At 39.9% G+C, this 13,085-nt stretch overlaps 1 protein-coding gene across 1 annotated transcript in view; it reads right to left on the reverse strand.

Annotated features, from left to right (window-relative positions):
- PARM1 (prostate androgen-regulated mucin-like protein 1) overlaps nt 1–13,048 on the reverse strand; it is a 50,979-nt gene extending 37,931 nt beyond the window's left edge. The window contains exons 1-2 of the mRNA XM_063147541.1: nt 13,031–13,048; nt 9,588–9,662 (exon numbers count right to left, since the gene is read on the reverse strand). Coding sequence (XP_063003611.1) covers nt 9,588–9,662; nt 13,031–13,048 — 93 coding nt within the window. The remainder of the gene's footprint in view (nt 1–9,587; nt 9,663–13,030) is intronic.
- Between the last annotated feature and the right edge of the window lie 37 nt (nt 13,049–13,085).

The raw sequence follows: 13,085 nt of genomic DNA on the forward strand, positions 1-13,085 counted from the left end.
TAAATAAAATAAATAAATAAAATAGCAGAAATGTCAACATTTTTAATGATAATATCTGTGCTTTGAACCCAGTCTGCAAGATTCAGCTTGCAAATAACCCGTTTAGCAAATAATCCTCCACCAAAATATTGGATTTGCTATATATGGCAGAATTGCCTCCTCCAGATTCCCCAAATACTGGGCAGCTTCATATGCAAATATCTGAATAAAACAAACACTGGTCACAAGCAAGTTTTACAGTTTACAAATTATAGCCACTATACTGGTTTGTAAAAAATAAACACAGAATTCTAGAGGAGTAATTCTTCTTCTTCCAGGAAAAACAACTAAGATCTGTGGCCAACAGTATTATGACATAACTTTCCATGGACTAGTGGATACTGGGGGAGGGTTTATAAAGTGCGAAAAGGTCCTGACATTGAAGGCATATTAGTAAGCCTGTCCCACTTCTAAGCAGAAGTCAAATGAATGAAAGATAAGAACAGAGTTTAGAGAGAACTTACTTAGAGGTTGCTTTATGTTTTGGGTCAGGACACATCACAATATTTTTGTTTGTTTTTGAAAGCTGCTACTTCATCTGCTTCATTTTGCTTCATTTTGAAAGCAAAAAAAAAACTATCCATAAAGCCTCAATAGCACCTGTATGTCAAACAAAATTCTAACATTAAAGCCTAAATGTTGGCCTGGAGTATTTTATGAGTTAAGCAGCATATATTGGCCAGATTTAAAGTAGGCATGTAGAACAATGCCAGGAAGTTACATCCCCCCCCCTTCTTGGGCAAATTTCTGCAGTTTAACCCCCCACCCCACCTGCAAAAATTTGAAGAAACTGCAGAGGTCTCACACTTCTTATTTTTGAGAAAATCCATAATCTCCTTATGGTTATTTGTTTTTAAATTCCCCATTGCTTTATTTAATTACAGTGGGCACAACCTGAAATCCAAATTTGTCTCTTCCAACAGCAAAGATGGCTGCTGTCAAGTGAGGAAGTTTGTACTTGCTATTGCTACAAGTAAATTGGGAGAAGTGTTCTTCAGGTGGGGGAGAAAAAGAATGGAAGGTAGGAGAAACAACCATGCAAAAATGGGGAGAATAAAAACCCCTGTGGAAATAGGAGAAACGACTTTAAAAAATATATTATAGAGCCACAGTGAAGTTAAACTTTGCTGCCCCCAAAAGATTCCATATAAACTTTTTCCATAAGCTTCCTTTTAAAAAGAAAGATTTTTTTATCCCCAGATTTCCTTTTTCTTTTAAGATGAGAATTTAAGACATAATTGAACTTGCATATTGTGCTCACTTTGCATATGGTACAGCCTCAACATGCAATTTCTGTCGTTTTTGGTGCATTAGTAAGTCTTTAAGCACCTGAAATCTCTTAACCCACCTTTTTTTATTTAAAGAAATCCAGTCATGCTTTGAGAAAAAATGTATTGACAGTGACCTAATTTATACATGATATACTGATAAAGAAGCTTGCTTACTTGACTATGGTTAGCTGCATACATAAAAGCCCTCCTGCCACAATTGTACAGCACCAGTTGCAATTTCAAAACAAAACAAAAACCTATATTGCTTTGAAGAAAAGTAGGTTGCTGGTCTGTGGTTTTGCGATATTTTGGGTTTTCCCCCCTTTTGTCTATTGGGTTGGGTGGAGAGAATTAGTGAGAGTAAATAGGAGACTGCCTTAAAATGAGATAGGTGTGTGGGGGTGTTTTCATGGTTCATGTTTGAACTGTGGTGTTGGAGGAAAATTCTGAGAGTGCCTTGGACTGCAAGAAGAGCAAACCAGTCCATACTCCAGGAAATAAAGCCAGACTGCTCACTTGAGGGAATGGTATTAAAGGCAAGACTGAAGTACTTTGGCCACATAATGAGAAGACAGGATACCCTGGAGAAGATGCTGATGCTAGGGAAAGTAGAAGGCAAAAGGAAGAGGGGCCGACCAAGGGCAAGATGGATGGGTGATATTCTGGAGGTGACAGACTTGACCTTGGGGGAGCTAGGGGTGCCGACAGCCAACAGAAAGCTCTGCCATGGGCTGGTCCATGAAGTCACGAAGAGTCGGAAGCGACTGAACGAATAACCAACACATTATTTTTTAAAGCTGGCAGAATCTGTTTTTGTGAGGTGGAACACTATGGACACTGAGAATTGGGGAGGGTGAGCATGAATTGACAGTGTAGAAATCCATATGGGCTGTGTGTAATTCTGAAAGTGCTACTCCTTTGTGAGATGAGGGGGAAATGATTGTACAGATAAACCTTGAGAACAGAAAAGATGTGGCTGCTTTGGATGATTGCATTTCACAATAGCATCCTCTGCTCCTTGTCTGGTGCTTTCCTATACTAAATAAGCAATGTGGGAAGTCCCAGCACAAAGAATGAACATAGCATGCATAGAGCTTTGCATGTTGATGCAGCTTGTGAACATATACCAGCCCACACCATTCAGTCCATCTGCTCTAGTGTCCACTCAGACTTACAGCAGACTCTCCAAAAGGTCTTACTCTCTCAGTCCTGTTACCCAAGATGGAAGCCGGCCCAACCATTAGGCAGAGTGGGGCAGCCACTTCAGGCAACTGATGTTGATTATCATGAAAGGGCAACACATCGTTAGTCATTTAATTTTTTGTTGTATTATTACTTCCAGGGAGAGGCACTTGCCAAAAATAATTTGATACCAAAAATAATTTGAGATCAGGAAAGAACTGGAAATTTTACATACAAATAACAGCACTATAATAATAAAATGGGACTTGGGAAATCTGGGTTCTAGCCTCCACTCAGCCATGAAGCTCACTAAGTGACTTTAGACAAATCACTGACTCTCACGGTTGTTGTGAAGATAAAATGGAGAGGAGGCAAATCATGTAAATTGCCTTGGGCTCCTTGGAGGATAAAAAGATGAGATAAAAATAGAAATAAATAAACAGCACAATAAAAGGTGTGGTAAAAGTCAATTAGTAAACAAAAATGGAACTAATTTCACAGTAATATATACAAGAGATATAAGGACAGACAAAACACCGTGTTACAAACTTCCCAGCTTCAAATTACAAGGGCAATCTTGTTGAATTTAACACCATTGTTTAGCAAACATGTTTCAACTAGATAGTTTATTTCAGTGGCAGATTTTCAAAACTTCAAATTTCAGCATAGATCCAAAAAATGGCTTGGCCCAGCCCTGCCCAAACTCGCTTTTTAGCTAGAGAATACAGGGATTGGTGTGTGTGTGTGTGTGTGTTTAATGCCACTTCTGCTATATTACTTATAAATCAAATTAACAAATTTGTAATCAACATCTGTGCTCTTGCTGATTTTAAGATCATTGTACACCAGTGAAAAGGTTTTGGTCAAACACACCTGGTTTTGCTTATCTGGGGTTGTACAATAATGTAAATTAAACCGCCTAACTTGCTTCTGTGGGCCTCATGATGATAAGTTAAGTCTGCCATCTACTGGTCACAGAAACATTAGGCAGCTATGTTGGTCTAACAGTGGTAGAATTTATTTATTTTAAATTATTATACATATGTACAATTTAAACTTAATATAGTCTCCTATCAAATAACAAATGGCAAATATTATAAGTTCACAAAGATTTAACAAATATAAAATGTCTCAATTGATTCTCAAAAACCTGTAAGTTAACAAGTGTATCATAGCATATGTTGAATCCAGAATCTTCCTATTCAAATACACTTTAAAAAAAAAGTATTTCAGAAGAAGGGTAATAATTTTATTAGGACCACCTAAAAGGTCACAAAGTAGGGAGTTCTTAGGAACTCTCATTCAGGCTAAACATGAGGCCTGGGGTCGGGTGTGTGTGTGTGTGCATAGAGAAAAACTTGGACACAGCTTACATTTCCATCTTAGTGGGTACTCCAGCTGTCTCTTTCTGTGAAGAAATAAACTGGCCTCAGTTATACATGTTCTGGTAACATCACAGTTAGATTACTGCAATATATTTGATGCACTGGCTGCCTCTGAAGTGCTTTAAACCTTAAACTAGTACATAATATAGTGTCTAGGATGTTAACTAGCCCTGACTGCTGTGAACATTTTACTTCAGTATTAAAAGCCACTGGCTTCAGGTTTGTTTCTATGCACAATCTTAGAGTGTTATTAGACGAATGTTTTAGCTCACACTTGCTACTGCCCACTTACGGATGAGCGCACATCCTTTAGATGATGTCATCCTCCTGCTTTTTCCTCTCGTTTTTCCGTCACAAAATAGACCCCTTTTAATCCGTCTTTTTTGAAAAAAAAATGTAATGTGCCGCCATTTCCCACTGTGTGCACAAAAGGCGGCGTGATAAAAACAGCCCCTGAATGTGCCACATGGTCATTGCTGCTTCCTCTTTCTCTCCCCGTGTAAAGAGATATTGTAAGACAATAGCAGGAGGCCATAACGATAGTAGAGAAATGCAAAAATTTACCCTTCTGATGACACTCTAAAGTGCTGTTTTTTTATTCATTCATTTCATTCATTTCCATACCACCTAATAGGCAGTTCACAAAAAATTACAAAACAGAATATAAAAAAAACTTTTACGTACACACATTTTAAAACAGCTAAAAACAATTACAATGAGATACCAGGACCTGTTAAAACAACTAACATTAAAATTGTATCAGATGCTATCAGATGCTTGGAAGTAGAAGACAGTCTTAACATGACACCGAAAAGATGGCAATATTGGCAACAGGTCGAACTCAGTGGGGGCTATCCCTTGTTGCCACCCTCCAAGCCTCCTTCGGAGGAGGCACTTGAAGAAACATATTGATAGAAGGAACCAGGAAGTCTGAGTATATAGCATCAATTCTGGCCCACTTGCACTGGTTGCCTGTACATTTCCAAACCCAATTCAAGGTGTTGGTTTTGACCTATAAAGCCTTGTATGGCTTCGGACTGCAATAGCTGACAAAGCGCCTCTCCTGGTATGAACTTACCCATACACTATGGTCAATAACTGCCTCAGAGGACTTCTCTTCTGCTCCTCCCAGACTGTGGAATGGCCTGCCGGAGGAGACTCATCAACTTGACAGTCTAGTAGCATTCAAGAAAGCTATCAAGACTGATCTCTTCTGGCAGGTCTATCCAGGGGAATTTTATGATATTTTTAGAATGTTTTTATGAAGATTTAACAATGTATATTATGTTCTTAATTTAGTTTTATGTATTTTATATTTACTGTTGTTCCCTGCCTCGATCAAAATGGAGAGGCGGATAAGAAATAATAATAATAATAATAATAATAATAATAATAATAATAATAATAATTCTCATGTGGCGGAAATAAGCCGGACTTTCCCCACTCTAAGAAACACGAAAAATGGAGGGGAAGAGGTGGAAGGACTGCAGGACAGGCACAACGTCATGTGAGTACTGCACTGCAAACCAGCAAAACACGCATGACGAGAGTGCAATAAAACGCTGGTGTGATGGAACCCAGAGATTAGTGCTGCTGCATGAGTGCATGCCAAAAGAAAGTAAAAAAAGCAGTTAGAATGTAATGAGTGAAGCTATTTGCATAGCAGGCTGGCAAGAAGTAGCTTTGGGGTAGCTACAAGAGTGTGCTGTTGCCTGGAGAGACTGAAGCTCCTTTAAAACTAGTACAACCTGTGTGCCTACGTGCTTTCCCATCTGCTGAACCTATTTATTTATAAAAAACAGAACTGCAATTAATATATCTTATTGTGACTAAACTACGATAATATTGTTTTATATTGTACTGTAAGATGTCTTTTGTTAATGCTGTGGTGGATGATATTGGCTAAAACCTATTTTGATTGCATAATAAAGATGTACGTATTTATAAAAATAGATCTCACAAAAATGCCATGAATTGCCGGTACATTTTCCTCACAAAGAAACTGATAGTATAAAGCTGCCCTTGAACTTTAGTTCAGGTAACGAGAAGCATGAAACCATATTTGCATCAGGATTGTTTTAAGAGGGATTATTTGGGAGTAGATATCAGATTTTCAATACATTATCCTTTTACAGAATGGGGGTGATATTATCAAAATCTGGAAACTGGTTTGAAATATTGAGGCTGAAGGACACAACATACCGATAAGTGCTGAATGCTAAATTTTCAAGGGTTTTCGTATTGCTGTTTTAAACAACTCCGCCTGCACTGTCTAGTTCATGCCAGTTAAAGGCCCTGTCTTGCTAATTATGACTATTGATTCTGCTCTGCATCCATTGGATGTAATACTTCTGACAAGTCTGGCACATTTTTAGGATTGTGCGGTTTTCACAGAATCAGCTGCATTTATTTTATGGTGCCACACCTCATGACATGATTGCATATAACGACAGTGGGTGTGAAGGATGAGACAGTGGGTGTGAAGGATGAGACTTTCTCACACTTCAAGTTCTAATGGTGTAGCTTCAAACACCCAAAATTATGCACACCCTGCATCCACATCAAAGCTGAAACTTGGAAAACCAGCTATCCAAATTAATTAGAGATGAGGAAAAAGTCTCAGTCCAAGGAAACAGCAATGATTTCCCTGTTGTGGGTAAGAATAATTACTTGGGTGAGACACCTCTTGTGAAATACTATTTTTGCTATTTAATGTCTCCTTCCACACCAGTTTAGTTTCCTATAGCATGACTTTGTATAATCACTAGAAGAACTGTCATGTTATTTCTTTAAGAACTGCTGCTTAGAGGCTGGTGGAAGATACATGTCTTGAGATTGTATATGCTAGTCTTCGATATTATTTCATGTGGACAGAAGCCTGGGCTCAAACGAAACTGATTTTGCTTAGCCTTTCTGCTTGCTTACTGATACCAAACAATTTACAAGACTAGCAACGAATCACATATTTTTAGCTGTACAGTACACCTAAGACATTTTAAGTGTGCACTTTAAACTATAAAGTATTAACTTTTACACTGACTACCAACTTTCTCAATATGCACCTGCATTTACTAAGTAGGGAACCAGGATTCGACATGACTCCTTATTGACCATACTTTCATAGCAAATCCAGGTGTTTTTTTCTTTGCCATTATATAATGTGTGAAAAGGCCTTTAGATCTTAAAATCTTAAAGTTTACAGTGAAAAAACACTCACATTTTATGCACTATAATTTGTTTATTCAGACAGTTTGTTCGGAGTGCTTAACCCTTCTAGGTTCAGGGGATTAAAATATTTTTGCTCAGCTTACTCCTACTGTAGCAGTTGGGTATTATTTTTACTGCTGATTTCAGAGCTAGGTTGATGCTGAAAACCCCATCTAGGCCTTGAGCCGACCATGTTATCGGTACCACTTGGAGGGATGGGTTTGAATATGTTTTTTGGCAAGGTATGGATGCCTAGAGATGGAAAATATGTGATAGCCAGTCATAACTCTTTGCCTTTTGTGTGTTACCACTCCACTCCCAAGATACCTTGATGTAAATGGAATTTTTTTGATAATGTTTAATATTGTGACTTTTATTATTAAACATAACAATTACAGTAATTCTGATTATATAAACTAATAATAATTATAATTATGATTATAATAATTTCACCAATTAAAATATATAAATGTTTTAAGTATTGGTGTGTGTGTTTTGTTCAGAGCCGGTGGTGAATGACCGTGCAGCTTCATGAAGAAGACTGAAACAAGCCCATCCTGTCCCTCTGATCCCCAGTGTATAATTCATTTATGTTCAAATGTCCAACCTGGAGATACGCTGACAAGCCCACAGGACTACTCATCACGGAAAACTCTGTTAGGGGCAGCTCAAGTGAGGAATCACATTCCACTGTTAGACATGTGGAAAGCAACACAGTTCCCAAAGTATTTTAACACAGGAAGTGCAGGAGCCTGTTTACTATGAAGAGATGTACAGAGTATTAAGCGAAAAGCTGAAGCAAGCATCAGTGATGATGCTGGAATGAGCGAGTGCACAAGTAAATGCTTAAACAGAAGAACATCATTAAAGTCAAACGTGTATGCTAAAGAATGTATGTTTTGTGGAAAGATAAAATGCTACAAGGGAACATCAACGCGTGAGAAATTAATCAAGGCCACGGAGCTTAGAGTTGACCAAAGGCTTCGAGAGTGCGCAACCATTAATTATGATTCAAAGACCTTAGCAGTTTGTAGTAGGGACATAGTGGCTGCAGAAGCCCATTATCATGCATCTTGTCCTAAGAACTATGCAAGAGTTAAAGCAAAGGAGGAAGATCGTGCATCTAGCATTCAAACCAATGATCACTACAAAAATATGAGAGATGAAACTTATGATGAACTATTTCAATACATTAGAACTGTGATTATTCCTAAAAAAGAGGTAATACGTGTGACGACTCTCACTGAAAGGCTTGAAGCCCTCATGACACGCAGAGGAATACAGGGAATAGACGAATCAACCAAGAAGCACATTAGAAGAAAATTGGAATCCGAGTTCGGTGACAGCCCCCATATATTCCCAGACAACCAAGGAAAATTATTGGCCCAACCTGATAGTGTCATGCTACAGGACGTTGTAAGAGAAACCCAGACTTTGAAAAGAGAATTATCAGTTTTAAAGGTTAAGGCAACAGACATGAACAAGATCATTGATAAAACATCATCGCACATAAGAACAATGATTAAAACAAACCTGTCATCAACACCATGGCCATATCATCCTTCAGAGGTTGATAAAGATTCATTTACAGTGCCTGATTATGTTAAACGGTTCCTAATAGGGCTTCTGACTTCCAGAAAACACAAAGTCCTCCAAAAGGGTCACCTTACTTATGCAATCATTCAGTCAGGACGTTATATATGCAGTGACAAATGGCCAGCAGAAACCCCCAACGCAATTGTTGCTCCCATATGCCGTAAAACTGCTGACAGGCAATGTTGAAATAATTCGCACTCTAAACAGACTTGGTCAGGGGATTTCATACTCACAACTGGAAGGAAATGATACCGCCTTATGTTTTCAGAAACTTGCTGCTACCTTAAATGAGCAAATTGTTCTTCCAGCCACCATTCGGCCTCATGTATTCACTAACTTAGCATGGGATAACGTGGATAGGCTGGAAGAGACTCTTAGTGGTAAGGGGACAACTCATCGAGTCAACGGTATAGCTGTGCAGCCCAAGTTGTTTGGACCACAACCTTTTAAAGCTCCTCTCCCAAGCATTGAGAAACAAAAGCAAAGAACATTGACCACCACAATTATTGAAGAATTGTTCATGTATATTTCTGGTGAATGAGTTGGGCCTCAGCCATTGATGACAAGTACCTAAGTTATGCTGGAATGTGTTGCCCGATTGAAGCTTGCACAAAATAAGAACATAATCTGGGTTGTTACAAGACAAAAAGGGAGCCTCGCACAGATAATACTAAGTTGGAAAGGATTTAACATCAGTACTAGAGACCTAGTTAGTGTATCACAGGATTCCATTGGCTACTTGCCCACCATTAATGCCCCTGCAACTGAGTTGACAACTGTTTCTGAAATTATGAAACAGTCAGAGCTGATAAGGGAATCACTGCATTTGGCGAAAATTTTAGTGGTCATGGATCAAACTCTCTACGCAAAAGCAACTGAGATCGTGTGGAAGCATAAAGCAACATACCACAGGATCATTCTTCAAATGGGCACCTTTCACACCATTTGCAATGTCGGAGACGAATGGGATCTCTCTGAAGAACTAATGGACAAATTGGAACAATTCTCGTGCTTAGTGTATGCACCAAAATCTTCAGTACATCATGTACTTGAGATATCACCTATTTTGCGCAAAGAAGGGTGAGACAGACAGTCATCAACTTCCATCTTGCAGGGACTGTCTGAAAAAACATGCCGAACGTGCAAATTATCAAGCTGCTATAAGCAAGAGATGTCTTCTGAATGATCCACAGACACCTAGTCCAATTGGGAGAGGGTGGAAGTTGGAAAAACAAGATGGAGCAGAGCAACTGGTAGTGGACTGGATGGAGGGGCAGCCAGCACCGCAGGCTGTGTTAGATCTACTAGCTTGCAACTGCATTAGCAACTGCCAACGTGTGTCTGCTGTCTAAATGACCTCAAGTGCACTAGCATGTGCAGACTTCCCGGCTGTGAAAACCAAACAGACGCAGAGAGTGATGACGCCTATTCAGAAGAAGATGATTATGTCGAATGTGAATGATAAAATTGTGTTTATGTTCAATCATAACATAACATAAAATCTTACATTGCCTATGTAAGATTTAACAACTACTACTATTAGAAATTGGCAGTGAAAATTATGCATATGATCTATATCAATATATAAGGAATACAATAAAGTTCTATTGTTATTATAAGGACTATATTATTATTGCAATTAATAATCCTAATTATTTTTAAATACTATTGAGTTTAATCAATATGGTGGAATTAGATTTATTTTTCAAAATATTATGATGAATTTGAATGCTATTTATCAAAAATATGAAAACCATTTTATTGCCTATGGTTGCTAAACCAATAATATCAGACAAAAGGCAAAGAGTTATGACTCGCTATCACATATTTGCCATCTCTAGGCATCCATACCTTGCAAAAAAATCATATTAGAACCCATCCCCCCCGAGTGGTACCAATGGCCTAAATTTGAGGTCCTGGCTCATGGCCTAATCCCACCTCTTCAAGGAACACAAAAGTGTTACTGCATTCAGGCTGATCTTCTTGTTAGGAAATGTTAATTGTTAAGAACAGGTTTTTACAGTTGTGTAGAAACTGTGAGCTCCATCACAGCACGTCGCTTCTCCGCCCGTGTTTTCGTTCCTCAGTTACTTCCTCTTTAAAAAGAGGAAGTACGCAACACGAGGCCTACTGAGTCCGCTGTTATAATGGCGCTGCTTCTCCTGCATATAGCAGGAGAGCAGCAATTCCGTGTTTAAAAATACATCAGACTTTGTGGAGAGTTTTTTTGTCATGTAAGGAAGGCCAGAAGGGGCGTGGGAGGCAGATGATGAAATGTGAGGGACCTGAGCAAACTCCGTGAGTGCCCAGTAACTCAGTTGGATGGAGCTTTGTATGTCTGAGCCTAATCTTCCTTTTGTTCTTTTCTGCCCTGTTGGTTCTCATGTTTAAGAACAATGCACCTTTCTGGCAAGTAGTATCAGTGGTGTAGTAAGAATATGTATAGTGTCTAGAGGCTGACAACACAATCCTGTCCTTGAGTTATGACAGGAGTAGGGTGACCATATGGAAAGGAGGACAGGGCTCCTGTATCTTTATCAGCTGAATTGAAAAGGGAATTTGAAAGGGGGATTTCAGCAGGTGTCATTGGTATGCATGCAGCACCTGTGAAATTCCCTCTTAATCACAACAGTTAAAGCTGCAGGAGCTATATTAGAGTGATCAGATACAAAAGTGGGCATCTTTTACTGTTGAAGTTTTTTTTCTACCAGGTGCTGCATGCATACCAATGACACCTGCTGAAATTCCCCTTTCGTTTGTATGCATGAAGCACCTGGTGAAATTCCCTCTTCATCACAACATTTAAAGCTGCAGGAGCTATACTAGTGACCAGATTTAAAAGAGGGCAGGGCACCTGCAGCTTTAACTGTGGTGATGAAGAGGGCATTTCACCAGGTGCTTCATGCATACAAATGACACCAGCTGAAATTCCCCTTTCAATACAACTGTTAAAGATACAGGGGCCCTGTCCTCCTTTTCATATGGTCACCCTAGACAGGAGTAACTCCAAATTAAAAAAGCATGCCAAGGTTATGAAGTTTCCGTGGTATATATTTTTTCAGTCCTTGTAACTCTTATGCCAACTTCGCTGAACCAGGTTAAGAGGGAGGGTAAGATGTATGGTGGGGAGGAATAGGGAGGTGTCCTTCTTAGTCCATAGCCTATGTTCTCCTGGGGTGGGGAAGTGCTCCGTCTGCCAGCCAACGGCATAAAGTTTTGACAGCAAAAAAGCTAGCATAAATGCACACTCACTGAACTCAGAGCCCAAGATGGCTGTCTACAACTCCTCCCACTTCACCCTCACTGCCACAACCTGCTAAGTCTGCAGCTAATCACAGCATACTTAGAGCTGTATATAAACTCCTGCCAGGGAACTGATAATTTAAATGAGGGCGCAAATGGTATAGGACAAAATCTATTTAGCCTCATGTTGTGCAGAGTTAGATCACAGAAGGGGAAACTTTGATGATCGAAGCACTTCATGGAAGCAACATAGTTGCTGAAAAATATATCGGAGAGGCATCTATCTAACACTTGTCATCCCAGAATGCTTACATATAATCTGCCTAAGTCATCCAGATACATACACCAAATAACTGAGAATATAAACTGCAGGTTTTGTAAAACTTGTCAAAACGGCACACGTGCTAAATTCACACCAGGCACTAACTGGCCGTCTTGGGCCTCGCAGTCACTCTACCCATAATCCATCTAACACCTTCCTGCAGCTGTACATTGCTGGGATTGGCAATGATGGGCAAGTTGCCTTTTAGAGATACTTAATTCAGATCTTGTTAAGAACCCATGGTAAAGTTTCAAGGAACCCCAATCTTCCCCAGAACAGTTTGAAAAACCAGTGCATTAACACACACACACACCAACCCTCTCAACATGCTTGGTGCGGCCAGTGGTGCAGTTAAGGTAATTGTGTACTTTATGGTCTAACATCATTATTATCTAAGAGTGGATGGGCACGTGCGTTACTCCACTTAGTTCAAAATGTGGTAAGAGAGCTTGGCACATTTGAGGGCTGTTTGGCTCATTCTGCTGAATGGGTCCCTGGACTTCAGCTCCCAAGTCCTGCCCTGGCAGCACCTCTGGCTGTGGCACCATAGGTTAAGCCTGGTGCGCTTGCTTGCTTGCGGGCGCACCTTTACCAACAGAGAGTAATATGGAGGTGGAGTTCGGATGACGCACTCATCATCGGGGAGCCGGAGAGTAACAGTCTACCCTTCTAGTCCTGGAACGCCTAGGCCAGGGATCCCCAATACCGGTCCGTGGCCTGTTAGGAACCAGGCCGTGCTGGTGAGCTGTTTTCACCCACCCACCCCCACCCCCACTCCAGCGTACCTGGCCGAGGGGCGCCATCTCGCCTGCCCAACCGAAGCGAAGCCAGGACGCTGGG

The sequence above is a fragment of the Elgaria multicarinata genome, chromosome 1 (genome assembly GCF_023053635.1).
Source record: "Elgaria multicarinata webbii isolate HBS135686 ecotype San Diego chromosome 1, rElgMul1.1.pri, whole genome shotgun sequence".
NCBI lineage: Eukaryota > Metazoa > Chordata > Lepidosauria > Squamata > Anguidae > Elgaria > Elgaria multicarinata.